Source organism: Lutra lutra, chromosome 8, assembly GCF_902655055.1.
Source record: "Lutra lutra chromosome 8, mLutLut1.2, whole genome shotgun sequence".
NCBI classification, from domain to species: Eukaryota; Metazoa; Chordata; class Mammalia; order Carnivora; family Mustelidae; genus Lutra; species Lutra lutra.
The window spans coordinates 5,245,779-5,273,693 of record NC_062285.1 but is presented as its reverse complement, the minus strand read 5'-3'; the positions used below and the strand labels follow the sequence as shown (position 1 = coordinate 5,273,693).

Below are 27,915 nucleotides of genomic sequence, written 5' to 3'. Positions count from 1 at the left end.
GGAATGTTGGGGCACATTCAAGGTGGGCCAGGCCAGGCCAGGCCGTTGGGCAGGTTAGGTAAATGGATGTACAGCTTGTAGTGGATTTGCTGGAGCAAACCCGAGTAAGCCGAGGAAGGTCTGTACTTAGCATAAGCACGGTTAGGTACTTGTGAGCCCCCAGGCAGCCTCCACACTCAGGATTTGGTCCGGGTGGTCAGGTCCACAGGAAGACCTGCTCGAGTCTCAGGGCTGCTGCTGGTTTTATTCCTGCAAAATACTCAAGTATGTAATTCTTAGACCTTATATTCTTTATCCCAAACTTATTTAATAGAATATGTGCACCTTTATCAGAAAAACCAAGTCTTAATTTTCAGTTTTACTCAGTAAAATAATAGCACAAAAGAGAAAATGTTATTTTTTTATTTATGTTAAATAAAAACATGAGCAAATCCTTTTTTAAAAAGGGTCAGAATAGTCCTTATGTCTCCAAACCATGGATGCAAAGAATTGTTGAGTGCTTTTCCCTCCACAGGGTCACAACACACTTCCCTGTGGTAATCGCCTAGAGACAACACAGACGCGTACTTTCCAGCCGCTGCTCCGGGAAAGTCGCACGCGGTACATGGGCAAGCAAGGAACAGAACACAGGCACAACATATTCTGGACACACGTCCTGTGCTGGCAGTGAACCTCAGTACCAAGTATAGTCATCGGTTTGGTTTGGTTTTGTTTTTTGTGGTTCTGCTGCATTTTTAAGCCATATATACCACCACACTTCAAAGGTACAATTTTTCACAATTCCAGAATTCTATCAACTGGCAGTACAGGTTAAGTAGCCTATGTGGCAACATTTTATAAATTCAAAATTACATATGAGAACTAACGTCGTTGCGAATTTTGCCAGTAGACACGTGACCCTCAAGGAGCCTCAAGGAGCCACAAAATACAACTGGACACACGTTTACAACGTACCTGTGAATTCTAGAATCAACACATCATTTCCGACATCCACTGAGACGATAGGAGAGTCTCTGAAAACAAGTGCTAGATCATGGTTTTTACACCCATCTACCCCTACACCCACCACATACTCCACAGTCTAACCTCACCAAAGAGGATTTATCCAAACAGTCATGGCAGGTTTGCAATTCTTCAACCTTAGCTCACGTCACAAAGAGTTTTCTATGACTGGAGTCAATGAGAACTTCTCTGTTAGAGAAAGCAAACATTTTCACCTTTGGCAGACTGCCAAGATGATGCTTTATTATAGAATTTATGAAGCTACAGTTTAATAACTTGCAGGTTTTATTAAAATGCATCAAAAATGAAAGAAAAGCAAAGGATGACAATACAACCCCATATCCCAAAACTTTCTAGATTTTTTAGTGCAAGAAATGCTGTACCACTGAAGCATTTGAGAGTTCTCGTGAAATCCTAGCAAAAAACCGTAGTCACCTCAGAAGTGGTAATAAAAAAAGAGAAAACAACCAGAGAGGCACACAGACTGTTTTTTTTTTTTTAAGGATTTTTATACTATATTTAAAAAACCACAAAATAAAAAAGGGTTCAATCGACATGTATCTTAGAAGTCCTTCCAAGAGTCTCTGTATGCAGCAGCCACCCAGGCCGGCTAACGCCTTTTCTTTCTCTGCTCAGCCTGCAGGTCATTTAAGGATCGTTGGAGATGACTCGCGCTCTAGTTCTTAAAATCAGACTTGCTCCGCCAAATCCAAGACCCTGAACTTATCCAAATTGTAGAAACATGCTTTTACCACCCGTCCACCAAAATACCTCCCATTCAGATCAACAACAGCTAAAAGACAAACAGAGAGAGCGTCCGTTAGTACAGGCGTCCTGTGAGGCATCGCAAGAGTGTGTTCTTAGGCTCAAGACCACAAATTGCATTCTCTTATTCTTGACACTCAGTGCGCCACTTACCTTTAATTGCTGATTCAACCCTCTCAAATTCTAAAAATATCCGTACTGCTTCATCATCAGGGGCACCAGGAATCTGAGAAAGAAATGACAGTGTAACAGGTGAAGTTACCAACGGACACGTAGCTGAACGTGCTTCCTTCCTTAGCCGGTCCTTGTCTGGGAAGTACTGCATTTACCATCACACAAGTCTAACACCAAGGATTTGTAAGTACGATTTGTTTTTCATCAAAAACTCCGTTACCGTCTGTTGTTTTTCTGAGTATCTGTCTAGGAGAGGCACTGTCTTAGGTGCAAGCAATGCAGAGCTCAGTAAGCGGGGCGCTCTCTGACCCTGATGCGGTCCTACACCAGCGACACCTCAACAGATGATGCGGTCATCGGACAGAATGTGAAACGAGAGAGTGGCCGGAGCAGGATCCGAAACGTAATGAAAAGATCTGTGTCCAAACGGCCTCCCGCATTCACTCAAATTCCCCTGCCGGGCTCTCCAAGCAGCACCCCCCCGGCCCCCCGTTCGTTCCCAGCACCCCCAACCATGCCACTCAGGAGCCCTCCTTAGGCTCCCAGAAGCTGTGACCCCACCGGGACACCTCTTCCTCCTATCCAAATCCTACCCATGGGTTTCAAGCTCAGCCCACATCTGACTGCTCTATTTTTTGTGACCAAGTCCTTTCCTCGACTCCTGTATTTATAGTGACTACTACAGAGTCTAGCAACCGCACATACCCTATTTTTACATGTGCGTGTTTCGTTGTTTCTTCAACTGAACACACCACTGAGAGCACAGCCCACGTTTCCTGCCTCCCAAATGCATGTGGGAGGCACTAAATATACACTTGCCCAGTGAAAGAAACCCAAGGCAGGTCCAACTAACTGAACTATTGTGCACATGACAATCCTGAATCACCAAATTAAACCTCAATCATAAAATGAAACATTTTATTTCTTCACCAAAAAAATTTGAAGTCCTTCTTGTCGTTATGTTTAAAATTGTTATAACCCTGTAAGAGAAGGGTAACTAAGGAACATCTGTCACCTTCAGGTCCTAACAACACACTCACAGCACACCTTGTCTCTACTTGCTGAAAATGTGTGGTAATCTGTCAGTTACAACTTGGGTTACAAACATCAAAAGAAAACCCTCTTACTTCAAATATCACACATTTTCCAACTTTGCCATATTTTTCACACTCTTCCTTGGTTTCCGCTTCCAAGTCTTCATCTACCTCTCCTGCACCAACCATGTTCTATGAACAAAAATGAGTTAGTTCAAGTATAATTTACAAATACATAAATGAGATGAATAACTTTCTTTCACGATGGCAAATGTTCTCAATCCCAAACGACACGATGAAAATTTTCATACTTGTAGTATGCAAAAATTGGTATTGCTTAACAAAATGAAAATATGTATTTACGTTTTTTAACATGCTGAATTAAAGCAAATTATGACCTCATGGCACGTAACAGAGTACAGAGATGTACACTCTTACTCCATTTACTCATTTAACTGAAAAAAATTTTTCTAAGCTTATGTGCTACTTTCAGTATAAGTTGAGAAAGAGTGTCCTACACGGACAGATGCCCAACTTGAACACGGCTTACCTACTGCTCGAGGCAAAAGTAAGTGTGTTTCAGGTGTGAATAAGGAGCATAAGTGCATGAATACATTTATGTTGTAAAATAACAAGTGAAATAAGTAAATCTTTTGAGAAACACAACATAAAGACACACACATACATTAGGCTTCAAAGAGTCACCAAGTGAACTTGTAACAATTTCAAATATTTTAAAGCAATTACTCACTGTGGTCTTAAATACTGTATTTAGCAAAAAAACAACATTAGTGAAAAAGGAATCTGAAACATCAATCTTAATTAATGGAGTCTATCCAGAAGGATCATTTGCACAACAAATCATTTTCGGCTTTCTTTAACTGTCACCGTTATCAGTAGGGTGGAAAGCACGCACAGATAGCCCACAGATAGCCCGGGGTGGAGAGACACGCTAAAATCAAGGTGGAAAAACTGGTTTCCATTCTGCTTCTTACCCTTAGGAGGACCACTTTGGTAGGACACTTAAGTATTTCAGTTAATGGATTTGAATCTGACTTCTTGGACGCATCTGTAGCAAAACATTTAAGATGTAGGCGTGTTAGAACATCGAGTCCAAGTTACGATGACTAATTTAATTTCAAGAGTACTTCCCACTATTTATGTCCTCAGAGTCATCTATAAGCTTTTATGCAATCAGTCTCTGAGCAAAAATGTAGCCTTCTGTGTGATGAAAATATCTGCTCCGCTTTGGTACAGGTTTTTGCCGTATTTCTACAAGTTTTAGTATCTCTAATCTGTGATTTTTGCTTCGTTCACCTCCTCAGTTCATGTAGCTGACAGCACAGACCACAAACCTTACGGATCAGAACAGTGGCACATGCAGTGTGGCCACAGGTCACTAGTCCAACCTAACAAGCAGCGGACTGGCCAGCCACTGGCTAACTCACCGCGCCCAAAATCAGGGCGATTGCTGACGTCTTCCTCAGACTGCGTGTTGACAGGGCTGCCAGTACAGTTTTCTTCTTTCTTTAGGGAAAGGGAGCTAAACTAACACCGCCAAAATAAACTCAATTCTGCTCAAAATGTGAAGTTATGTTTGTCTCATTCCAATATGCCCTCAGCACAGAACAGAATAATCAAATGAAAATAAGACACCAAGTGCTACTTGGGGAAGGCATCATCTAGCAACAGACTGTGAAATAACATTACATCTCACAGAGTGATGGATCTGTAAGAAAATGAGAAATCACACTTAAAATGAAAGGGCAGGGGAAAAAAGTAAAGAACTCTAACAGGATGGACGAACTATATGTGGCTCTTTCATGACCTAAAAACTAACTAGGACTTCACCAGTTTAACAAGGTCTCTGCCTAGTACAAATCAGCATGAAATCACTTCTCTGAGTGCTGTTTATTTTCTGCCAGTCTCTCATCTTTTCTCCCCTGAACCTTCCTATCTCTAGGTCTGTTCTAAACAAACAGATGAGCCTCTGGAGGGTCTGTGTCCACAACACAGAACTGGTATGCACCATAATCCCGAATTCTTGTGGACTCCAGAGAGGGCCGTCCTCTGGAGCTGGCCCGCCCCGCCCCCTGCTCCCACACATGGAAGGCGGCCTGTGGAGGAGACCCACCTTTCTCTGTGGCATCACCCACAATGATCTTGCCTCCTCGCTTGCTTGTCTTCTCCACTGACAGTGCCGTGCTCAGTCCCTGCTCGTGCTTTCCAAGACCCTGGCCTTCCCGGAAGCCATACTTCTGCATGATTTTATGTGCTACTGTGCCACTGGAAGGGAAAGAGGAGGAGCTCTTGGACTTGAAGTCACCAGTTACAGCATAAACCAGTTTCACATCACAGCAACTGCCTTCTAAAAAGAAAGCATAAACCCCACATGGGCTTCAATGTGGTCACACAGAATTACCAACAGGTCATTCGCTAGGAGCTGCAGGGATGTTCAGGATGAAAAAAATGGAAAAAACAATGCTGAAATCCTGGATATCCCAAGACCGTCTCGGAGCTAAGGGAAATGCCCATTTCCTACGAGGTTCTCTCACACCCTGTGAGAAAACACTGCATGTCCTGCATGCCCCAGAGTCAGTCCTGCTCTACAGTTTCCGACCATGGTTTACTTACAAGTGTGCTTTCACATTATGTAGAGCACCGCATTTTTCTAGATAGTACAAAAGAGTTTCCAATGACAGCTCCAAAAGAACTCTTAGAGATCATCCATTTAACAGATGGAAAAATATATTGAGGCCCAGATTAGCTGACCAGCTTAAGGCTGACTAGGAGCAAAGCAAGACACCTAACTTAGAAATTCTTTCAGAGGTGCTAACGGTCAAGCAAAACTGGAACCTACAACTCAATTCCCAGGCCACAGCTCTTTCTTTAGTACTCAGCATCCAAACTGCACTTGGAGGTGCTTCACGGGTTTCTGTGGGGGCCCCCAGTGACCACTGCTATTTAAGGCTTGAATCATAAAACCCTGCTTCAAGTAACAGCATCACCTCATTGTTTCCCTTACAAATTCCACTTGAACAAGCCAACCTAGAGCAGAGAAGCCTGAGGACAGCTGAGCTACGCCACCCTCTACCTTCCTGGGGTATAAGGTATACTTAATCCCTGTTCAAAAGGAATTCAGCAGAACAAAAACCAGCTTCATATCTGTCCCCCATTCAACACACATCCTAGGGCCAGAGTGGACATATTCTCCATCTACGCTGCTTGTAGAGGAGACTACTGTGACCGAGGAAGTGCATTCATCTTCAAGTAATTTAATAAGCACCAATTACCCACAGAAAGCAGCATGGGTCGAGGAGATGGATCCCAGCAAGACCAAATACTGAAAACTCTCTTGCAGGGCGTGAGGCCCAGCCGCCTACTCCCACGGCCTGGCCCTCTCTCCAGGGGCTCTCCGAGTCAGAGCACAGGCACTCAGGGTCACTGCTGCAGTCACAGCAGCCCTGTCAGAGGCAGAGTGGAGGCCTTAGTGTCATGTCGCCTCACTGACAGCTCATAGCATGAGACACACAGAGGCAACACTGTAAAACATTCTTTAAACCAAAACGCAGGCCAAATCCAGTGGGGGTCAAAAAAACCCAAAAAACAAAAAACAAATCCTCAAGCCCCACCAGAAAGTCAACCTTAAAACTGAATTTTATATGCCGGCAAACAAATTTTAATTACAGTCAGAATGACTAAGTGTTTTAAACCCAAACTGCAGAATCATGATCTTAAAGCAAATGGCTCATTTTATCAAGAAAAAAATGCCATTCGCCCTTTGGATGTAGCATATGTCAGCTCTAATTTGTAAGAGCTACTTTCTTCGCAAATGTTATAAAAATCAATGTAAGTGGGGCGCCTGGGTGGCTCAGTGGGTTAAGCCACTGCCTTCGGCTCAGGTCATGATCCCAGGTCCTGGGTTCAAGCCCCACATCGGGCTAACCCTAACCCTGCCTCTCTGCCTACTTGTGATTTCTCTCTGTCAAATAAATAAATAAAATCTTTAAAAAAAAAAAATCAATATAAGTAATTATCACAGAAACTGTTTCTGCCTATAGACTCTAACACTGTATCGAAGTCATTCAAAACTTACATCAGAAGGCTTACTGTTGGATCCCAAACCTACCAGTGTCAGGCCGGAACACCCTCCACAGGACTCGAGTGCTGATTCTTAAGAAGGACGCTGTGCGACCGAATACACCAGTGTCTCCCCATAAGCTGGGGAGTGCCCTCATTCCCCAACAAAAGCTGCGTCTACTGACAAGGCTGGTAACACTCCACACCGAGTCTCCTCCTCACGCTACTGAGATGAGCGCACTCAGAACCATTACCCCATGTTGGCAAGGAAGGAGTTGCCAGGTCCGGTCGGAGATCTGGGTCTGTCTTGTTCCTCATATACGGGAGGAGGGATAGCAGCTTTGGAAGACTGGGAGCGAGGTCTTGAATCCTCTTCATAAGGGAAATCTCGGGGTACTATTGAATAAAAATAAATCAGGTTTACCAAAATACTACAAAAGAGTTCAGAACTAAATTTATGTAGGTCAGTTACTTACAAGGAGTTAAGAAAAAAACAAATCAATCTTACAGCCACTACATGACATTTTTAAAAGCCAGAGGCAGAACACGGTCTTCCTGATTCCTGCTTTGCTCCACCTGCTTTGATCTCCTCAAAAAAAAGTTTAACGTCCTACTGAAATGTTATTCACCTTTTAAAGTGCTCTAAAATGACAATCTGGCTTAAAACTTTAAGATGTTCTCTATGTTCCAGGCAGAACCAACTAACTCTCTTCTGCTGCTCACAGCATTTTGTGTACCGGTCTTAAGATTCTACTCTTCCTACCTCGTTAGCCTAGTAAACGAGGGTCTTTGTGATTAGGGACCATAATGCCAGAGCACTAAACAGGGAGGCTTTAAAAAGACCTAGATGCTTGGGTTCTACTCCCACAGACTGGGATTCTATTGGGGCTTATGGTTTGTCAGGTGTTTTCACATAAAAGGTATTTAACAACATCTTTTGAATTATTTTCTTTAAAAAGATAACATAAATTGGGCAACAGGTATTAAAAAGCACTAGGACTGGGCGCCTGGGTGGCTCAGTGGGTTAAAGCCTCTGCCTTCAGCTCAGGTCATGATCTCAAGGTCCTGGGATGGAGCCCTGCATCGGGCTCTCTGCTCAGCGGGGAGCCTGCTCCCCCTCGCCCCTCTCTGCCTGCCTCTCTGCCTACCTGTGATCTCTGTCAAATAAATATATAATATCTTAAAAAAAAAAAAAGCACTAGGATGACTGTATTTTCTTGGGATAGTTTAGGTGTGGTCCAATCCAAAAGATACAAAAATGATCTAGATGCTGTATCAAAGTTCAATTCCAACCCAAATATTCTAGAATGGATCACTGGGAGAAGAAACAGCAGGTGAGCATGTTTTGGCAATCTAAGTAAATACATACAACACATGTAAGGAAACCGAACTACAAAAAAATCTAACCGAGGAAGGCACTGCCACCTTGTGGAAGGCCATGAATTTAGCAGCCTCCAAACCCCAAGAGTATGAAAACCGTAAACTGAGCTACATTTGTTCTAAGCCGACTCCAACTATGAAGTGTTAGAGAAAATAAAATAAATTACTGAAAAGCAAAGCATTTCACTGCATAAAACACAAGCCTCAGCCTAGCGTGAAAACTTCTAAAGCACAGGAGTGAAGGGCGGTCGCCCCCTTGGCCTCCATGGTGGGGCCAGAGGATGGGTTTTCAGGCCATCACCCTTTACGTGCAGAACATCCGGCTGCTTCCAGCTAAGACTTCCCCTGACCAGGCCCCAGATGTGGGTCCGAATAACAAAGGACAAGAAACAGATACGTACACTCTTTGTCCTTCTCTACCAGAGAAGTGGGTGGCGCAATGGCAGCTCCGCCCATACCTGCAAGACACGAATGAAGCCGCCTTTAGAGGAGGAGACCCTCGGGTGCCTCACACCCCGTGCTGTACCACATCCCTTCTGGGGGGCGGGGGAGTGGACACCAGCCACCTTGTCCCTCCTGCTAACATTTACGAGTTCATCTCTGAGTCTGGGATTAAAAACACAGAAAATGGGCAAAACAGAGGCAGACAAAATTATATTTTTCACAGCAGGCATTCAAGAGCCCCAGAATGCAGTTAATGAGTCAAAGCAAGGTGAAAGGACACAGCCCAGAGAATGAGCAGTTACTTAGGAACCAGTAACATAACCCTCCTGAGAGTCTGCTGCCTGTGAAGTGTTTTCGCAGGTGTTATCTCCTTTAGGTTTAATAGACCTTACTCCTTCCGAGGAATAACGGGCAAAGCCAGAATAAAACCCAGTTGCCCATGGCACCAATGCTCTCGAGCCCGCCCACTTCCTTCCAGGGCGTCAACCACTGCAGCTGAACACCTGTTTGGAAAGGTGGGTGCTTCTGGCTCCTGGGCTGTCGCCATTCCTGCTCCTGTTTCCTGGACAATGACGACACAGCCACCAAAACAGACCCCACTTGCCACCCAGCAACTGGAGAACACGCATGGAAGACCCAAGAATTTTTCATTCAATACAAACCCTAACATGCGTATTACAACTTAGTAGCCAGTGAAATGATCAAAACAATAAAATGTCAATTAAAAAGAACTGATTACAAACCATGCGGCACCAGCGTTATGTACGGTTTCACAAAAGCAGCTCCTCTAAAGCCGGCATACGTGCGTCGCGGAGAATGCGGCCGGACTAGACAACACACTTATGAAAAAACAGGAACCTGAATAAAACATGTTCTTTCTGAAATACCTCGTATCATTTCTTTTTCACCTTGTCACTAAGACCCAGGTGATGGTTGACTAATACTGAAAAAAAATCAGCTCTGAGTTCAGTATAAAAAATGCAGGTGAAAAAAAAATGCAGGTGATTACTGGAAATCTGCCATGAATCTGGTTAAAATGTGAATATCGCTCTGTTAGCAGCAGCATGCAGAACAGCTATAATGCCATTATTTTCCTAATACTAGACTGTATGGCTCCTGTTAACATTAAAAAAACAATGTCCTTAATATAGAAAACACAGCTCCTTATCCAAAGGGCAGCCAATCTGTACGCTGGCAAGGTTAAGACAAACATTCAACCTATACACTGGCTTCTAAAACAAGTCAATTAACATTTGTTAGTTGGTAAGATAATGGATATGGAATGTTTAACACAATGCCTGACATACAGAGCGCACTCAAGTGTTAACTCTCCTCTCCATTAGAAAGACAACATAGCACCTGACTGACTGTGCTCAGCATGTGTTTTTTTTAAATTGAGGTATAACTGACATATGGCCTGTTTCAGGCGTACAACATAATGACTTACTGTTTGTGTACACTGCGACCACAGTAAGTGTAGTTAACACTGATCATACGCGGTCACAAATGTTTTTTCTTATAATGAGGGCTTTTAAGATCTACTCTCTTAACAACTCTGAAACACGCAATATAGTTTTATTAACTACAACCATGTTGTACGTTACATTCTCATGATTTATTTTATAATTGGAAGCTTGTACCTGTTCATCTCCTTTACCCATTTTTCCTACCTCCCACCTCCATCTCTAGCAACTGCCCATCTGTTCTCTCTGTATCTCTGAACTTGTATTTTTGTGGTTGCATATAGTAAGCCTCCTATAAATACATTAAATTCATATCTGCACTGAGAGATTAAGAATTCTAAATTACTACAGACTTGTTCCTTTCCAACTCAATCAGTATCTTAAATTTTACATTAAACCCTAACGCAGCATTGGCTGCACCCTGTGGAAGACCAGGCTTGCCAAACCGCTAGTCATACGAGCGCGTTCATGTACACGGACATATGCCGCAACTTTTACGGTAACACGACTCTTAGGTCCCATGTTGAAGATGACCACGTGGGTTTGCAGGCACATGAAGACCTTGGATAAGCTGAACAGCGGACCTGTATTTAAACAGCAGTAATTCCCTCTGTGCTCTGGATTCCTCACCTTCAAAACGGGGATAATCACAGCTCCAGGAGCTGTGTGATGAAGCAGGTCATCTATGAAGGTGCTTATTCGACCAGTACCTGGTATCCCGTAGACAAGCAGAAGACTTACATTCCTCACTTAAATAAATCTCAACCTGTCCACCAAACTGATCAACTAAACCAAGGAAATCCCAGAAATTAAAACACAATGAAGTTAATGTTAGAAGCGATCCATTCTCTCAAGAATGAGCACTACTTAGCTATCGAGAGATCATGAAGAACTCAGCTCTAACACAAGGACAATTCTGCCTGTGAAGTTTTAGAGATGGAAGGGGCCGTATGAAGCGCCTGGCTCAAATTCTTGTCGCCCTGCTCTCCACAGACCCTGAAAGAAACAAATGTCCAGGGAAGGGAAGGGATTTCCTTCGATTCATGCATGTTAGTGGCAAAAACTGTGGAAACGAGTGCCTTGACTCTCTGTTCATGCTAAAGAGATACACAGCTGACGACAGAGAAGAGGTCTGTGTGATGCTGCTGTGGGTAAGGAAACTGGCACGTACTTAAGGTAACACCGAGATCTCCAAGCAACACACGTGAGAAAGTGATCTCAAAGCACAAAGTGAAAACAGGGTGTAGGTTAAAACTGTTAGGCAAACACGGACTGCTGGGATTCCAGAGAGGAAATTACCCAAATCGATGTCAGCTGAACTATTTACCAAGCTGAACATGAAAAGCAAACAGCAGAATGTCACCATGTTTGAAACGTGACATGTACGTTTCACGCCTTACTTCTTTTCCGCCTCTCTCGCTCATAATCTTCATCTTCATCAGAATCTGGATCTGGTCGCCTCGAAAACCCACTAGCTTCATGTCTGTCCTTACGCCTCCTGCGATAACAAAGGCACCAAATATTCATTACAGAGGAACCAATTCAGAGATGTGAACCCAAGGATGTCACCTTGACTTGCTCTTGGCTAGAAAATACTCCAGCCCTCTCTCTCCCGCTAAACTATTAATTTGGGGGGCTGGGAAGGAGGCACATGTGCAAATAACTGGCTGAAGACTAAATTTAGTAGAAGTGAGCAAAGTGAGAAAAATCCAAAAGATTAAACTGAACAAATTTAACACACACATGGATGTAAGTAGCAAGAAAAAAGTTTCCTTGATGTTTACCTCTTTGGATTTAAAGCATATCAACAAATGTAATATAATTAACATTCAATATTTATAAAATAAGAACTACAAATAAAGCCTTTTTACCCATACCTTTAAAAAATATAAATAAAAGATATATATACGTTTTTCAAAATTCCATCTGGCTCAAAATTAGTTAAACTTAAGAAACATTTTAAGTATTTTATTTTATCTTTTAAAGTAAGCTCTACTGCCAAACGTGGGACTTGAACTCATGACCCTGAGACCAAGAATCGCACGCTCTACTAACTCAGCCAGCCAGGTGCCCATAATGTTTCAAGTATTTTAAATAGTTATGATTCTAGAAGAACAGGAAAAATGTCCAATTATTCAACTCCAGATTTCTAAGTTACTTATTTAACAATTCACCCAGAATGTTTACTTCCAAGTTTTCTTTTTTTTTTTTTTAAAGATTTTATTTATTTATTTGACAGAGAGAAATCACAAGTAAGCAGAGAGGCAGGCAGAGAGAGAGGAGGAAGCAGGCTCCCTGCTGAGCAGAAAGCCCGATGTGGGGCTCGAACCCAGGACCTGGGATCATGACCTGAGCCGAAGGCAGCGGCTTAACCCACTGAGCCACCCAGGCGCCCCTACTTCCAAGTTTTCTGCATCTGAACATGAAGTCTGCTCTAGTGTTTGCTTTCACACTGGAACGTAAGGGCAGGCACGCTTTGGCTGGTTTGGCTCCAGACCACCACAGTAAGGCCAATATTGTAACAAAGGGAATCAAACAGAGTTTCGTTTCCCAGTGCATAGAAAAGTTATGTTTCCACTATCCTGGAGTCTGTTAAGTGTGTAATAGCACTAAGCCTTAAAAAAAGTATATACCTTAATTAAAAATATTGCTAAAAAAGGCCAACCACCCTCTGAGCTTTCAGCAAGTCATAATCACTGATCATATCACCATAACCAATCTAATAGTGGAAAAGTCTGAAATACTGTGAGAATTACCAAGTAATAGAGACATGAGGAGAGCAAATGCTCTTAGAAAAATGGCCCTGAGGGACACCTGGGAGGCTGAGTCAGGGGAGCATCCGGCTCCCGCTCTCAGCGTCAGGAGACGGAGCCCGGTGTCAGGCTCCACGCTCGGCACAGACTGCTTGAGCCTCCTCTCCCTCTGCCCCTCCTCCCACTTCCACACGCAGTCTCCCTCTCAAATACGTCATCTTTAAAAAAGAAAGAGAGAGAAAATGGTGCTGATGGATTGGCTCCTACAGAGCTGCCATTTTAAAGATCGATTTATTGGCGGGGGAGGGGGAGTGGGAGAACCTCAAGCAGGCTCCGTGCTGAGCGTGCAGCAGGAGGCAGGGCGCCCGCTCAGGACCCTGAGATCGGGACCTGCGCCAAAAGCAAGAGTCGGATGTTCAACCAAATGAGCCACCCAGGTGCCCCACCACAAACTTTTAATTTGTAAAAAATACTGCATCTGCAAAGCACAATAAAATGAGGTATGCTTGTACAAAATCTTAAAAACAGACTGATTCCTTCTGATGACTGCTTAGAACAACCGGGAAAACTAACTTCAGCCTTACAGGCAGCACAAAGGTTCACTCATTAATAGCACAATGATATTTCAATGTAAAAAATCCTCGAATCCAAACAGAGCCTTACTTTTCTCTCTCTTCTATTTCTTTTTGTCTTTCCAGCTCCCGCTGTCTCTGTCGTTCCTCTCTTTGGCGTTTCACTACTTTCTCATAATCATTAGGAAACATGGGATCATATTCATCAGCTAAAGGAATCAAAACTTCTCCTGCAGAAAATCCACTGGGAACAGGATCCTGAGGAAGGTAAAGATGCCAGACCATGTATCATCCTCATGTTTTAGAATTTTATTCACAGTCAAAGAATACGAGCATTAGGAGGGGCTTTGCAGACCACCCATCTGCCTCCTTTGTTTTACAGACAAGGAAACAGAAGCCCAAGGAGGGTTAGTGACCTGACACGGCCACACAGTAGGTAGCTACGTAGCAGCTGAACCAAGAGTTCCCAGCTCAGTTTAGTGTTAATTCCATAAATACCTTAGGGCATCTTGTTGCAATTCCTAAACAAGCTGCCACCATCTAAAATTTCAAGCAATACATTTGACTCTTTATAATAAACAATGAATATTTTTATTTTAATATGTCTCTCTGAAAACTTAAATAAATAATCCATGAATAACAATCATCCTTGTGGTCATTTAACAGACTAATTTTAGATTCTGCTTACAGGGAAACATGATATATTCAGAATTCGCAATAAAAGGCAGAAAGGCTTTCTGAAGCCCTTTGGAATACACATCCCTTTCCCCGAGCGCTGCATTTCAGGAACTGAGTCTGGCACAGGTAGACAGAATTCCCTTCATCATTCATTCTCTTAGGGTCCACTAAGATCATTTTGCATTTTTCTGTATATTTAGAAACTGAGGCTACTCTTTGAGAGAAAAAAGGTAGCCTTAAAGAAATCAGAAAAACAAAAGGTAGAGAAAGCACAGCTGACCTGAAAACGGGGACTAAACCTCCACACTTTCATTTTAGTTTTCTTAGCATAACTCCTCCTCAGTTATCTGTGGGAATGAGATGCCTTAACTGGTCTCCACAGACACCCTGCGCAAGCACAGGCTGGGACTAAGGTCTCTGAGGGCTCACCCTGTACCGCCTGCAGGAAGGACACTGCCCACACTCACAAAGCAGGACAGTTGTTCGTAAAATGTATTTTGTATTTGAACACAAGACTGATGTGATACAAAGAGCTTATGTCCACCATCAATAAATCTAAATCCCATCATTCCTGCATTACACGGTTCCATCTGATGTTGTGTATTGTAAAACACGCATTTCAATGCTTCCTTAGAACTAAAAATCAGGAACCATGATGTCCTATGAGTATATGAGAAAAACAGCTATAATCAGCTTCAGGCCTGAACAGTGGAAAGTTTACACAAATCTATTTAAGGAAAGGTTCCCAAGGCGTAGTTACGAATATGTATTCATATAAAAGACATTTTAAAAAACACAGAGGCACATGAACAAGATTTCCTTTCAGTTATTATTCAGACAGGACAGAAACTAACAATTAACTATTCAATTTATATAACACTATCACCACAAAGTTTCAGACAAAACTAATTGTCAATATCAAGGTTAATTCTTTGTCATTTCAAAATCTGAAAGTAAACAACTTTTACTGCATAAATCCTGCTGAGTGGAACAATGAGCCATCATCTCGAAATGCTATCAAGAGTAAAGTGATCTGTCCAATTTTTTTTTTTTAAGATTTTATTTATTTATTTGACAGACAGAGATCACAAGTAGGCAGAGAAAGCAGGCAGAGAGAGAGAAGGAAGCAAGGTCCCCATTGAGCGGAGAGCCTGACGTGGGGTTTGATCCCAGGACCCTGGGATCATGACCTGAGCTGAAGGCAGAGCCTTTAACCCACTGAGCCACCCAGGTGCCCCGAAATCTGTCCAATTTTTAAAAATTTAAACGTTAACACCCCAACGCTGGAGAAACTAAAACACTTGTATGCTGTGGGGATATCACAGAATCAAGACACAGTTAACAGAAGACAGTGAACCAGTTTTTGATGAGATGCAGTCAGGGAAAATTAAGTAGATAATCTGTGGGGTAAAAATGCTGACATCTCCACTGAGGGATCCCTTTCCTCCTCGACAGACGATCAGCCTGCAGGACCAACACCCATTCTTCTGGCCCAGAAGGCTCAGGATAAAGGCAAATGAGGGGAGCAGATTCCAACCCAGAACAGTCTGGACTAAAACTAAATACAGGAAGGAGGGGTCATGCAGTTGGGACTGTGTCTCAGATTCATTTGCATTGTTTCTAATGGGTGTGGGGGTGCAGGGTGGGAAGAGGATCTTGCTAGAAAGAGCAATAATAGCATATTCTATTTATTAACCTTTTGGTCATTTTTCATCAAGTCATTTGTGTGCGCAGTCACATCACACTCCTGCAGTCACACTGCTTGACTGCCACCTGCGGAAGGACGGAAGTTCCCTGACGGTGGGTGTGATTTTAACCACAGTCTACGCTGAATTCACTTACCCCTCGTTCTGTGTCATCTGAACTTTGTTCTCTGTTATCTTTGTCCAGATCCTCCCCATCCTCACTAACCTGTTTACAGAGCTGACGATGTCTGTTTCTTTGTTTTTAAGATGATGTACAATCGCTGAAGGTAATCAAGGTTCGGTTGACAGAATTTCAACCTTTCTCTATTTTCATCCACGTAAGATGATAAGCACTAACATTCCTTTTTGATAGCAGAAATTAGAAACAACCCATATATCCAGCTTTAAATGAACTAAATAAATTATAGTATACCCATCTGAGGAAGTACACTGAATCCATTAAAATGATCATACAGTCCTGTACTTTTTAACACAGACAGTCACCATAAATAGAGTGAGAAAAGCAAGTCAGAGAACAGTAGATAGAGGAGGCAGAGAATGGAAAGCTATTCCAAAACATAAAGTTTTTAACTTCTAGAGGGTAGGAGTGAAGTCCTACTGTTTTCCTTTCTGCATCTCTCCAGTTTCTGATTTTTCTATGATGCACTATTTTACATTCAATACTAATTTTTAAAATTCAGTTGGAAAGGACACTGGCTAACCTACAAAGACCCACTGAGGGGGACCGTACTCTGAGGACACGCAGGTGAAACAGCAGAGCCCACTGGGGGGTGGGGGGGGTTAGGGCTCACCTTCAGGCCAGCTGCGACGTGCGGGGGGGTGTCCACGATCTGCCGGTCGTCTGAAGAGCCACCTCGCTTTAGGTCGATAACTGGGGCGAGTACTGTACTCTGTTTCGTTCTCTGGCTCTAAAATCACGGAAAAACAAAAGGACACTGAACCTTCAAACTAAAACTCATACTGTTTGTAATAAAGCTTCGTGGTCTCTGTAACAAGCCTTCTCCAGATATGAGAAAAGCAATCTTAAAACAAGAGCCTTTTAATTCAGTTATTACCATTGCCACATACCAATTACTGTAGCCTTTTTTTAACACAAATTTCCTCTATTTTTATAAAAGGTTTACAGTAAGCTTGGTTTCTTTTATTTAAATTTGCATATGTATAATATACAAGAAAGCTCTAACACTGATTTTCCCTCTGAGCACAGGAGGGCAAGTCTGTAACAGCACAACACACTCGGAGTGGTGGGAGTCTTTCACCAGGAACAGGTGTGTCTGTACATCCTCAGCAAAAGATACTTGCGGATTAGGAGTTTTCCCTTCCCAGTTGAATCTAAACTCCTACCTCTTTTATTACGAACCCACAGAAAAAACTTTAAAAAGAGAACAATCCTCCTTCATGTCCCAGCAGCCACTGTTCCCACGTTTCCATATTTTCTTCACCGTACACGGTATTTTGCACTAAACCATCTGAAAGGAAGTTGGAGACTCACAACACTTTCCCTTAACCTCCCCAAACTACAGACTTTCTTTTATGTAAGCACAGTACTACCACCACACCTAGTAAAATCAATAATCCCCTGTACCATTTCCCATCCAATTTACACTCAGGTTTTCTAAACTGTCCCCTAAAATGACACTTAAATAGCTGATTTTATTTTGAACCAAAATCACACCAAAGTTCCACAACTCATTTGATTGTTAAATCTCTCAATTTAGAAAAGATTCTTTCCCAGCGCAGAGCCTCTGTCTCCTCTTTTTCCCGACACCTGTAAAATGCCACACATTCTAGACCAGTCTGATAACTTCCTGGCGGTCTAGTTTCACTTACTCCTCTACGCCTTGTAATTCTGGAAAACCGAGTGCCTCCCAGGTGCGGTGCTGGGCTCCGTTTGGCCCCAGCGCTGCAGCCCGTGGGGTCGGGCTGTCCGGCAGCATCTCGAACCTCAGACTGGCAGGGCAGTGACCATCTGGTCTTGTGCTTACGAAGCTTTGACCCCCCTGTGCAATTTAAAGGGTTATAGGTTTTCACTGTTATTACTACAAAAGGCTCAAACTAAACCACCATCCCTCTTGAATTTACCAGTGCTTATAATGTTAAGGAAACAAGCTTAATCCAATCACTAAACACAAAATCCACCAACGAAATACCATAGTTGAGAGGACAATGAGGGAGATGATCAGAACCATGTACTCTTCTATCATCCCACAGATGAGAGCACAACTCCATCTTCCGGTTTTATGTAAAATTTTCTCCACCAAATATCTTTACAGGTTTGGTTAAGCCAACCTAGTACTGAGTAATTTATTAGTCAATTAAAGCTATGAGAATCAATGCAACGTACCTTAACTTCCCTTCGAGAAGAACAAAATGCTGAATTCACACAGCAATCTCAAAAAGATGTAAGAAAGTTAGCAGAAATGATTTCACAGGCTGGTTTTTATTCTGACCTATCTTTTCAAAACCCATCTGAAAGCTCAAGAGACAACCTCGTAGCTAACGTCACTCTACTGGAGAAGGGAAAACCTGGCAGGCGCAAATTAAACTGAGGCAGATGCTACATAGGATGTCCGAGTCTAGACTCCTGCTTCTCAGCATCTCACACTTTTTCACGTGAGGGAAGTAATCGGTACGTGATGAATAAATTTCATTAAATTTTTTAGTACATTTCTTGAAAGGATCTATTTTCTGAACTGTATTTTATATAACCTAGTTTTTTTTTTCTTTTTTTAAAGATTTTATTTATTTATTTGTCAGAGAGAGAGAAAGAGAGCACAAGCAGACAGAGTGGCAGGCAGAGGCAGGGGGAGAAGCAGGCTCCCCGCCGAGCAAGGAGCCCAATACGGGACTCGATCCCAGAACGCCCCTATATAAGCTAGTTTTTAACCTGCAGGGTGTAAACACGCTCTGACTGGAGAAAGAAGTGGTCCTGAAGTTACACTGGGCAGGAGAAAACAAATTGGTTAGATTTTTAAAATTTGGCTGCAAGTGATCTCTGAAGCTGACAGTATTTACACTGGTAGTTAAAGAATTAGCCCGGTTTTTAATCTGTGTACACCCAGTATAGTCTGACTTCTCTTCTGCTTTGTTATTCCCCATTGACCTAAGACTGTTCACTAGTTACATCCACTCAGTCTAACTGAATTTACGTCCTTAAGCGTGACATTGCTCCTTACGGCCAGTGCCATCTCACAAAAGGGAGTATCAGGCCTTGAAGAATGATACATGAAACGGTATAAAACCTTATTCCTAGATCTCGTGGGCAGAGTAAAAATTACATGAAATTCAGAAAGATTTAAAAAACTTACCAATTTAAAAAAATTAAAGGGAAAAATAAGACTTCCTTTGCTAATCTTCCCTTCACATAGGGTGAAAGTTTAAAACAACAAAATTCTGTCTCTTTAAAAATACTGGCATAAAGGGGCGCCTGGGTGGCTCAGTGGGTTAAGCCGCTGCCTTCGGCTCAGGTCATGATCTCAGGGTCCTGGGATCGAGTCCCGCATCAGGCTCTCTGCTCAGCGGGGAGCCTGCTTCCCTCTCTCTCTCTCTGCCTGCCTCTCTGCCTGCTTGTGATCTCTCTCTGTCAGATAAATAAATAAAATCTTAAAAAAAAAAAAAATACTGGCATAAAAAAAAGTACATCTCGTCATGATGAAGATGAAAAAGACAAAAACCCTCATCACGAGAGCTGACCAAACAAACTAAAATTTTCAGACACTGTTGCTTTACCTGTGGGTATCCTGATCCTAAAAACCTTCCATAGCGCTAAGCACTCACGAGAATACTTCAATACGAGCACCGACTGAGGAAGTGGTAAAGGAAAAGAAAAATAATTCCAGAACCTTAAGAAAATGTTTATGATGTAAAATTCCAAACACAAAATGTAAAGAGAACAGGTTCATGAATCCTTACATCTCTCTGACCTAGCGACACCAGCTACTGCGTTCTGGGTGACTCCTCACCTTCCCTGCCCCATAGTGGATTAATTTAAAGCAAGTCCCCTAAATTCAAACTTTTTTTTTTTTTTTTTTTTTTTAAGATTTTATTTCTTTACTTGAGAGAGTGAGAGAATGAGAGGGGAGAGGGTCAGCAGGAGAAGCAGACTGCCTGCTGAGCAGGGAGCCGGAGGCGGGACTCAATCCTCCTGAGACAAAGGCAGTCGCTAAACCAACTGAGCCACCCAGAAGCCCCAAATTCAAACATTTTATCAGTAAATATTTCAATAGATCTCTAAGGCAGGTTTTCTTAACTTCTTGTTTCATTATTGCTTTCCCCTCAAGAAACTTTGTAATACATTCTTCCCTGCCCATAAAAGTTCACCACAGATGTACTATGTATCTGCTCACGTACCTAATGTGTGTCTGTGCTCCACACATAGAAAGAGCAGTTTTCACCCCATTAGGACAATATTCACCCCCTTCAGGGGGATACAGCCTCCACTGGGGTTATACGCCCTAAAACAAGGGCCTTAAAAAACAAGCAATCAGATACCATTCTCGTTCCACAAGTGTAATACTCAGGGGATAACTGTGTTCGGAATGTCAGTTTCAATGTCAGTCGGAAATTCAGTTTCAAAGCTGTCACCAGTGCCCAACATGTATACAAGAGGAACAAACCAACTCCTCCCAGAATACATATGCCGACACATTCAGACCAGTCTGAGCCGTCACTAATGCAAACAGATCATGAATTCCTGCACAGCCTCACTCCTCCACGTGCCACCTTCACGCCGTCTACAACCAACAGCAGACTCCTAGGCCCGGACCCAGGAACACAGCTAACGAAGCAACATCTCAACCACATTTTCGGCCAACCTCAGACATACTGACTGAAGCCTGAAAACCAGTGTCATTGCTGGAAAGAGTCCTGCTTTTCCTTCATTCTGATTCCCTGAAACAGTTCTATTCCCAGGACTGGAGAAGCACAATCACCTTAAACTCCGTACTTCCCCGTGCCCAGGGCCTCTCCCCGCAGACTCGTTTGCCCTCCGCATTTGAAACACAGGCAGAGGAGAAACCGAAGTGCCCGTGCTCCTGAGGAGGAGCGTGCTTTGTAGATCTCTGCTCCCACACTGTGGGGGCATCTTACCTTGGCCTGCGTCAGAGCCGCCTTCTTGACCTGAAGCTGGGACTGTAGAAGTTTGAAGTTTTTGGACCAGCCTTCCGTTTTTGAATCACTGGTCTCCACTCCCAGGTCATCATACAGGGACATCTTTCCAGTTTAATGCTGAAAGGCAAGGGAGAGGAGGTTTAAAGAATGCAAAATACAGGAAGGATTTCACATCTTTCCATGTTAAAATAACTCAGTATCATGGAATTTTAAAGGTGAAGGGTACCGGGTGAGAACAGCTCGTCCAGGAAGCTTCGGCACTTCAGCAACAGGAGCCAAGACGCCGATGCTGCCAACCACTGCCCCTTCTAATGCCCGATCCGCGTGTTAGTTTACAAATAAACTTGCAGGATCAAGTAATTCACGAGTGAAATCATGCTGCACTACTGCATATAGCGATTATTAATAATTACATATTGTCAATTATATGTATCCAATTTTTAAAAGTTCTTTTTTGTCTCAACAAAAAGTAGAAAATGTACAACAGTGCACTACCAGGTTGACTTAGCACTATTAGCTGTGTTTTATAAAGAAGAAACCTAAACATATGCCTAGAAATTTAAAGAAAAACAGAAATGACATGATGTGATATCACGGATGCTGTACTTTCATAAATCCCGAATGATTACTGAGGAGAGCAGAGAGATCATGAACACCCTGACTTCCTCGTATTCCACCAAGTTGAAGTTTATAATCTCTGAGAACACTGATTACTAAGATAATCAATAATCTACAGTAAGTGATCCATACATAATATCCTTGCTGATCAGAGGAACGCAAGACAACAACAGAAAAAGCCAGAGTTCCCACTCAGGCAGCCTTACTGGAGAAGCCTACTAGATGCCAGCATCAAAGCCGAGCCTCCTACAGAACTGGGACTCTGCGCGATAAATGTGCCCAAGGTCACGGTGGGAAGACCCATTTCAAACCTAGTCATGGGAACAGCACAACCTAAATCCCTACTGTCACCTTTTTAAAAAACTCAATGTTCTGGGTGAAACCACAACAGAGACCACTTCCCAAAATTAAAAAAAAAAAGAAAAAAAAATCAATCTCTTTCTCACAGATGGAAAGAGAAAAAAAATTTCACGGAAATCCCGAAATTGCAAAATTTTCAGCATAGGTACTTTCTGATTTATGGACACATTCCAAAAACTCTTGTCAGTTCCCAGGTCCAGACAGCATTTTGCCATAGAAACTGCGTTAAACAAATCCTGTTTCGCCTGTGTCTGTCTCTCAGAAAGAGAGGGTGATACAGACGAGAGGGAAAGTATTTAATCTTCCCCGGTTGTGTCTGACTCAGGGCAAAAACTTCTCTCTGGCACGTTTACTACTTCTCCGTCCTCTAAGACCCGGCCACCGCAACACCCCGGCCGACCTTGGTCCCACTCTGTGTGGGGCGGCGACCAACATGAGCCCCCGCCACCCCCCAGAGGGGCTGGTCTGGGTCTGAGCAGAGCAGCTCTTGACCTGGAAGTCAGGGCCCAGGCAACGGCTGCTGCTTTTCGGTTTCTTCTATTCCTTAATATTCCAACCTCAGACTACCTACAAGCTCTCAGGTTTGATGTCTAATGAAAGGCCCCCAAGGCAGTACAGAAACAGGGGAATAAAGGAGAGCCCAGGGTACTGGTGGCCGGCTGCTCTAATGAATCACCTACAAATCGCCGCGAGCTTGCATGTTCTCCTCAGTAGGCTTCCGTGACAACTCACCCGCTCGGCTGATGGCACGAACAAAGAATTTCCTAGACAGCGTCTCTAACAGGGAAATAAATGCCCACTGCCTGCAGTGCCAGACAGAGTGAGCGTTTTACTCAGGAACTTGGCAGCCCATTGTCACGGTAAGCTGAAGTCACTGAGGCAATAAAGAAACAGCAAGGAAAGCCCCTGGCAGCCACTTCAGAACCCGTTTTAATCCACACTCTGGTAAACCCCACGAACACCCGGATCCAGTCTGCTGAGTCCGCTGCTCTCTCCCCAGACCACGACCACGTCTGACCCAGACAGAGCTGAAAAGGAAGGCAGGCCACTGCACAGGTAATGCTCTATTTGCAAACCCCTTCCAAGCCATCTTTCCAGGAACCTCTGGCCAACACGAGTGCGCAGAAGAGCAATGCACCAGAGAACTTCAGAGGCTTTCATGCACCTTCTGCAGAGCCCACACGGTATTCAAAACGAATCGTTCTTATCTAAATACATATCCTTACACTTTAAATTTCATCTGAAGAACTCTGAGCAAAGCAAAGAAAAACAATGCTGAATGTCCAGCTTGCTCCTGTGGTTCTCCAACTACTTCAAAAACGACATGCACCTTTCATCCAACCTAGTCTACCTGTCTGGGCTCTCTTCATTCAACTAGTCACTAAACCAAAGCCTAGTTAAACTGTGGGTTCATTTGTTTTCTCTTTCTTTATTTTCATAAAGGCGAGGGAAGACAAACACATCCTGGGAAACAAATATAAACGACGAAGCTTTCAGGGAAATTACAAACAAAGATAAATTCCAAACTTTGTTTGCAACCCAAACTCTACTTCTCCCCATACTTCTTCATAAAAAACTTGAGAACCTCATCACAAACGCTATTTACAAATATGTTTGTGCCAACGGAAATAGGTTAACCAAATACCCACTGAACTATGAAGGGAAAAGATTAGCTTATCCATTTTTGCATCTCCGATTTCCGGCACAGGGTAGGAATTCAGTAAACAAACATTTGCTGAGATACTAGTAATTAAGTAAAGTCTGTGCAGCCACGGGAATCAGCAGTGAAACGACACAAGGCCCGAGGTCCCACTAGAAAGGTAGAGACAGGCAAAAGGTCCGGAGACAGACGGTGCTAATGGCTGTACAGTGTGTACGTACCTACTGCCACAGTCCCGCGCACTTAAAATGGTTCAAATCCCAAGTGGTGTGTGACATACACTTACCACACACAAACGAAAGACTAGGTAAACAGGAGGGAGAAGCTGCAGCGGGGGAGAGGGCATGAGGGGACAGGCTGCTGACTAACTGACACTAGCACATCTCCCTACCAGGAAGCGTAAACTTTCATGGAATTATTTCCGCACATTTGGGGGCGAAAAGAAAGTCAAACAGTACAGAGGATCTGTTCCTCCACCAGAGTTCTTCCACCCAGGAATCCAGTATTTAGCCAAGATTTCACGGCTGAATTAATGAGGTCCCACGGGGCCACACTTCCCGCGACTCCACTTCTGCTGACAATCCCATCTGATCCGCCTCCCTCCCCAGGCTTCGAAAATCACTATGCAGCAGAATCTTATGTTCATCTAAACCTCCATTTCTGTCCTCAAAACTTTCAAAAAACACACTTCAAATATTAGAAACTGATGTCATCTCCCAGCATCGGCCACTTTTCTGCTAACACGGAGCTTACAGATCAGATCTGTTAATCACAGTAAATGAGGAAGAGCTTTCTTCGCTTTTCTCGCTGGAGCAGAACTTCAGATCCACGGAACTGGACTAATCTGAGCAATGACACACTCTATCCATCCACACACGGACGGCCTGCTTTTCAGTACCGTAACGCTACAGCACCGCTGAATCTGCCAGAAGAGTCAACATCTGCTTCCTGATGCCCCCCCCCCCCCATCCCCGCTGATTCTGGGCTAATTCTTTCACATAATGTCATTTCCTTAAAAGGCGGCACATTTTGATTTCAGCTGCTTGAAGCACTTCTAATACGCAGAGTTGATTCGTTCACTTCCCACTGCAGTCAGGGAAACGTACCAAGCACTCACAGACTGCCCGTGCATGAACTTAACCTAATGACTGCTGAGACGCTGGACGGCGGAACACATTTACTTCATGAACCCTAGTGCCAGGCAATAAAAACCAGCGCTAACGTTTGGATACACTTCGAGCCAGGGTCAGATACAAACAGGGACCCAAGACTTTTAGAACTTTAAAATACCTGTTACTTTTGTATGGTAACACCAGGCTTTGATCAAAGCATCTTTCTTGACGCGCCGGTTTTTTTTCCCTTAAGAAGAAACACAGTAAACACGGTTCTGCCAAGAAGAAACACCGAAGAACGATGACTTGATAAAATTCTACCTAAGCTGGCAAAGTATTTTTTTAAACGTGCAACTAGTAGAAAAAACATGGATCGAGTCCTCTCAGAAGCAGCCCACCTAGCTCATCTCTCACGTGATCTCTGAAGCCTTCGGTGACTGCCACCCCCACATAAACTCTTCGTCCTCAGCGTGTTTCCCCTGAACACACTCGGAGCAACTCCCATAGGTTACGCTGCCTGCTGGGTGACATGCCTGTCTCTTCCCCTGTTTCAAGCCCCTTAAAAGGGCTGTTTTTGTCTTCATCTTTATATCTCCAGCTGAACACCATGCTTTGAACACTGTAAGCACTTTGTAAATATTTTCTAAATGTTAGAAGTGCACCTACTTAATTGGCATTATCAAACAATAAGAGCTTCAGATCGACCTTTTAAGGACACAACTTATTTCAAGTGGTATTTGACATAAGTGTGCTAAATTTTAAGTTGCACACCGTCGTAATGGGAGAAAAACCACCACCACCATACCACGGAGTCGAAGTCCGAGTTCTGAGCACCTAAAGCAGCAGCATGGTAAGAGACCTTTTTAAAAAACCATTAAATAGATACTCATGTAACATACAGCAAAAATGAAGCCTAAAAAACATGGGAAAGTATGTACAGACAGAAAGGAAAAGGAAGGGGACTACGGGGCAGTGCATGTTGATGTTCACAAAAAATATAGGTAATAAGCAATGAAAGAAATCTGCCCAGGTGTAAAACTTCCAACGGCTTTTTAAAGAATAAAAACATTTTCCCCCTGTACGTCCACCTCTGACACCCTGGTTACATCCCTTCTTAGGCTGGAGAGTCTGGCAACAAAGTCCAAGAGAGTCGCCTGGAATGTGGGTGTGTAACAGTCCATCCTCCACCATCCACTGTTATGTCGGCCTTAGGGGATTACTAGCCCTGGATGTTCCCTGAAGATAACTTAAAACAAACCGGGAAAAAAGAAATGCATTCTGCACATTCACAGCTGGGAATACACCAACAATCCCCCCCCCCCCCCCCGCCCCAGTTCTTGTTTTCCATAAAGGCGATCTTTAGTCATCACAGAACTCCGCCGTCGCACAGCTTTCCGCTGATAACAGTCCATCCCACCCTGTCATACTCCTGTCTCACAACCACTCGCTCTAAGCTGTACCGCAGGCCGCACGTCTCTTAAGAAAATTCTAAAACGCACCTTCTGCTTAAGTTCCTAATGCACTACCCCCCATTCCTCAAATATCTCTATTACGGTGAAAATGGCAGTGACCTGTATCCCCTAAATGTGCGGAAACTGAGGTGCATCCTTTAAAAACTCCACGTGTCGCCAGGAGACACAGTGCTCACCGGCCCTTCTCCAGGACACGCGACTTTCCACCCGGAGGCCTGGCTCCAGCAATAAGGGCCTTCAGCGTCTGCCCTTGACGGCCTTCTCTCGAGCCCACCCGACTAGCCGCTCCTCGAAAGCACCCCACCTGCAGTTTCCAGAATGCACTACGGTGCTCCTCCCCGGCTACCTTTACACTTCTGTCCTCCGCAGCGAGCCTTTCCCCGCTCGTGCGCACCTAACCAAACACCTCCCAGACTCCGCGGTAAGCATCACCCCCTCCGGGAAGCCTCGGATCAAGCCGGGCACGGGTTCTTACTCAACGCCTGTTTCCCCAGAGCCCAAACCCCCGGAGAGTAGGAACCCAGTCTTCCTCATCCCGCGTCTGCTGCTCAGCGCACAAGGTCCGGGCCAGGGCAAACGCCCCAGGACCAAGCCTGCGGCCGGAGCGTCGAGGCTGCGACACCGCCTTCACAAGGTCAGGGGCCGAGGCCGCCGGAGCTCCGCCTCCCATCGCCCGCCCAGGGGAACCCGCGTCTCAGAGAGACGTCAGCAGCCGGAGTCCCCCGTCCCGCCGCTTCCCTGCTCTCCGCTCCCCGGGCGCTGGGGGTGGGCACAAGCGTGCTGGGCCACAGGTGATACAAGCCCCGCGCCCAGGGTCGAGGCCCCGGGCAACTTTCTCAAAACAGGACCGACGGAGAGGGGAAAAGAAGAAAGCAGCAAAGCAGCGTGCTCGGGTCGGAGCGAGGAAACACCCGGACGGGAAAGGGAAGAACAGGAGGACCGGGAGAGCTCCAGGGCCCGGTGACCCGAGGCACATAAAGGGAGGCGGCGGCGGCGAGCGCGAGGGGAAACACGGCGGGTCGCCCGCCGCCGGGGCCGCGGGCCCGCCTTCCGGAGGCCAAGGGCTCGGCGGTTCCGGGGCGTCCGGCCCGGGACCTCTCGGCCCCCTCACTGCGCGGCCTAAAGCCGCGGCCTCGCGTCCAGCGCCGCCCGGGGAGGCGCTCCCGCCCCGGCTCCCCGCCAGGCCGCCCGTCCGGACGCCGCGGGGAGAGCCACTTACCCGGCCCGCCCGGCCGACTCTCCCCATGGGCCGCGGCGGCGCACCGGGGCGAGGCGCCGCGGACAGGGCGAGCTGGGCGCACTCGGCGTAAGCCCGCGACCGCAAGACCCGAACCGGCGGCAACCCCTACGCCGAGTCCGCAGGGCGCGCAGCGGCGCGGGGTCAGGGAGCGCGTGCGGCCGGGAGAGAGGCACGCCTGCGCCTGCGCTGCGGGCCGCTCCGCCGTGCGCCCCCTGCCGGCGGGAGGACCGAAGTGCACCTCCCCTCCGCCGGCTTCCTTCTCTCCCGCCGTAAGGGGTCGCAGCGGTCCGAGT

General features: G+C 44.7%; 1 protein-coding gene and 1 pseudogene across 1 annotated transcript; one reads left to right on the top strand and one right to left on the bottom strand.

Annotated features, from left to right (window-relative positions):
* Positions 1-387: 387 nt before the first annotated feature.
* RBM17 (RNA binding motif protein 17) lies at positions 388-27,758 on the bottom strand. Its single transcript, XM_047741261.1, has 12 exons — positions 27,602-27,758; positions 21,140-21,277; positions 16,843-16,959; positions 13,759-13,925; positions 11,743-11,840; positions 8,837-8,893; positions 7,310-7,451; positions 5,110-5,261; positions 3,971-4,044; positions 3,069-3,167; positions 1,921-1,993; positions 388-1,795 (listed from the first exon to the last, which is right to left on the bottom strand). The coding sequence occupies exons 2-12, from the start codon at positions 21,260-21,262 to the stop codon at positions 1,692-1,694; spliced, it is 1,206 nt and encodes a 401-aa protein (XP_047597217.1). The 5' UTR covers positions 21,263-21,277; positions 27,602-27,758; the 3' UTR covers positions 388-1,691.
* On the top strand, positions 26,495-27,895 carry LOC125106371 (serine/arginine repetitive matrix protein 1-like; annotated as a pseudogene).
* Positions 27,896-27,915: the final 20 nt, after the last annotated feature.